General features: G+C 44.6%; 1 protein-coding gene across 1 annotated transcript; it reads right to left on the bottom strand.

The window, feature by feature from the left end:
* Positions 1-284: 284 nt before the first annotated feature.
* LOC121918173 (RING finger protein 215-like) lies at positions 285-2,488 on the bottom strand (the record flags this gene model as incomplete). Its single annotated transcript, XM_042444266.1, has 6 exons — positions 285-763; positions 1,092-1,194; positions 1,462-1,599; positions 1,686-1,802; positions 2,085-2,189; positions 2,387-2,488. Coding segments are annotated over 6 exons (585 nt in total), but the record flags the coding sequence as incomplete, so codon positions are not given.
* Between the last annotated feature and the right edge of the window lie 501 nt (positions 2,489-2,989).

Genomic DNA, 2,989 nt, shown 5'->3' with positions numbered 1-2,989 from the left:
GCAACTTCGTTTATGTATCTAAGCCAGCCATGTCCAAACTCTGGCCCGCCGGTTGTTTTGGACTTCGGCTCCCAGAAGCCTCGGCCACCTTGACCAATGGTCTGGGATGCTGGGAGCCAAAGTCCCAAAACGCCTGGAGGGCCAGAGTTTGGACATTACTGACCTCTTTTTCATTTCTGACTTCTTGGCTTGTCCAGAGGGGCTTTGGCCCCGAGGCTGAGAGAGTATGGCCTTGCGCAGGTTCAGAAATGGGTAGCCGAAGGACGACGAAGCAGGACCACACATCTCTCTGGGTTTCTTTATTAGTACAGGCGGCTTTATGCACCCTGATGATAAGGAGACCGCGCCACGGTTTTATCAAAGGCGGTCCGAAGCTGTCTCCGGCCCCTGCGCTCCCCAATTTCCCCTAATAAGTTAGTATAAATCAGCGTCCTCCCCCCAATCCTATCCCTACCTAGCTGTCGAACCTGGCTGCACAAGCCACCGTAGCGAAGGTCCGAGCGGTCAGCTGAGCCACCCAGGCATCCTGGCAGATATCGTCCAGTCTAGAGATGCACAAGCGGACCCAAAAACATGAAGAGAGGGAGAGAGACGCACATAGGACACACTCACACAGGTTGTTGCGGCGAGGCAGCAACGGTGGCTTTGCCAAGGTGGCCAAAGTCCATGGAAGGGCAAGGGTCCTCTCGGTCGGGGGCATGATTGACCCACCGCCCACTTTCAAGGTCCAGGCCGGCCTCTCGCTAGCTGTCTTGGAAGTTTCCTGGATGGGAAAGGAGACAGCAGCCATTTTTGTGGACAGTCAGGGGGTCCGTGGTCAAGCTGCCCATTAAGTGTTGGCGCAGCTTCTGGTCCCCAGTGCAAGTGGGGCAAGGAATGATATGGTAAGATAAATGCCTACATAAATGTTTTCTCTAGGCATTTGTTGGTCCTCCAAAGGAACTCTATGGTCAACATCTGCTATAAATTGACCACGGAATAGCGCCGGAGGACCTACAAATGCCTAGACGAATGTTATCTCTGCGTCCTCCAGAGCAACTCTGTGGTTGCTGGCAAGGTTTACTGGCATGGAGAAAAGCCATGGGGCTTACCAAGGATGTTGCGTTTGCAAAGAGGGCAAGTCTGCTGCAGGAGGAGCCACGGATCCACGCAGTCGCGGTGAAATTCGTGCAAACAGGGCAGCACCCTGAGACACTGTTGGGAAGGACAAGAAAGAGGGCTTAGGAGTCAAATGGCAAGGAAGCCAACAACAGGGAACCTTCAGATCCTCCGGCACAACTCTATGCTCAGCATCTACTAGACATTGACCGCAGAATGCGCCGGAGGACCGACAAATGCTTACATAGATGTTCTCTCTATGTCCTCCAGTGCAACTCTATGGTCAACGTCTAGTAGTTTCCAACTCTATCGGTAGATTATTCGCCACGCAAGGGATGCCAAAACGTCAAGGGAGCCCCTGACCTGGTTCTTGTGGAACTGGTCCAAGCAGATGGCGCAGCTGTCGATCTCATGTGCCCAGCTCCGAGGCGCCTTCCCAGGGTGATAACGGCGGGTTTTCAGCGCCGACAGCCTCCGCGCCACGTGCTGCTTGAGGTCCGGCTGCGGGGAGGGTAAAGCCCAGGTTAGCGCTCGGCTCCCGCCCCGGGCAATGTAGCACCAGGGAAGAGCGCATGACGCATGCCCACCTCTGAGTCTTGCTCCAGCTGGCTTTGCCGGGACTGTCGCTGGGCTTGCATGATGACGCCAGTGCAGAGGATGAAGGCGATGAGCAAGATGGCGTCCCACAGCTGCTGGAGGTACTTCTGCAATGGGAACATCTGTGAGAACATCATGCGCTGTAGGAACATCTTCTCCCACGGCGACCAGACATTCTCCTTTTGCAACATTGCAACTGTCTATCCCAATCCCAAAATGTCCTCCATCCAGACACCTCCCTTTGCTTGTCCTACATTGTCCTACTTCCTACTTATGAGGAACTTAACAAACAGCTGTCCTACCAAGAAATGTAGTTGTTGGGCAATCAGAGAAATTATTATGTAACTAGTTCCTTTTAGAAAGTAACTTCCCCAAACTCCTTCACAAACCTGAACTCTGGAGCTGTTTTCTCCGGTGCAGATGACCCCCTGCCATTCGCCGTAAAGGCCACCCCGTGAAAGGCCACACGTGGACCATAGGGTCAGCGTCACCCCCTGAAAAAGAGGAACGGGAAAAAGTATCAGATGGAGGTCTGGAAGGGCAAAAACAGGCCAAGCGGACCTTCCTCCCACATTAAATTTGAACTCAAGACTACAATTGGGTTCACAGGAGCAGCAAGCGATTAAATTATTATCACAGACACCGTTGTCGTTAATTATCGCGTACTACGTTATCTTTAATTACCACGTACCACGTTTTCCAGCAGCACTGCCTGGTACGTAATCTTTGCTGTGGCCCGAAGGCCTCTGCAGAAGCAGAAAGAAGATTTTAACGATACATTAGATGAAAATATGTTAGTATTTTAAAGACAATAATATAAAATAATAATAAAATAATATTATAAAATAATAATAAAATATTATAATAAAATAATATCAAATAATTATAAAATAAAATAATAAAATAAAATAACTAATACAATAATAAATAATACAATATACTATAATAAAATAATAAAATATTTTATATTTTATATAAAATAATATTAATAAAATAATAATGAAATAAAATATAATAATAATATAAAATATAAAATAATAATAATATCAAACAATATCAAGTAATAATAAAATAAAAATATAAAATAATACAATAATAAATAATACAATATACTATGACAAAATAAAATAATTTATATTTTATATATAAAAAAATATTATATAAAATAATAATAAAATAAAATAATATATTAATATAATAATATGACATAATAATATAAAATAATATAATAAACTAATATAAAATAATAAAATAATTTATAATCATAATAATAATACAATAATTTAAAGTAATA

This window comes from Sceloporus undulatus, unplaced genomic scaffold, assembly GCF_019175285.1.
Source record: "Sceloporus undulatus isolate JIND9_A2432 ecotype Alabama unplaced genomic scaffold, SceUnd_v1.1 scaffold_5372, whole genome shotgun sequence".
NCBI lineage: Eukaryota > Metazoa > Chordata > Lepidosauria > Squamata > Phrynosomatidae > Sceloporus > Sceloporus undulatus.
The sequence above is the reverse complement of the archived record's forward strand: the minus strand, read 5'-3'. Positions and strand labels throughout refer to the sequence as shown.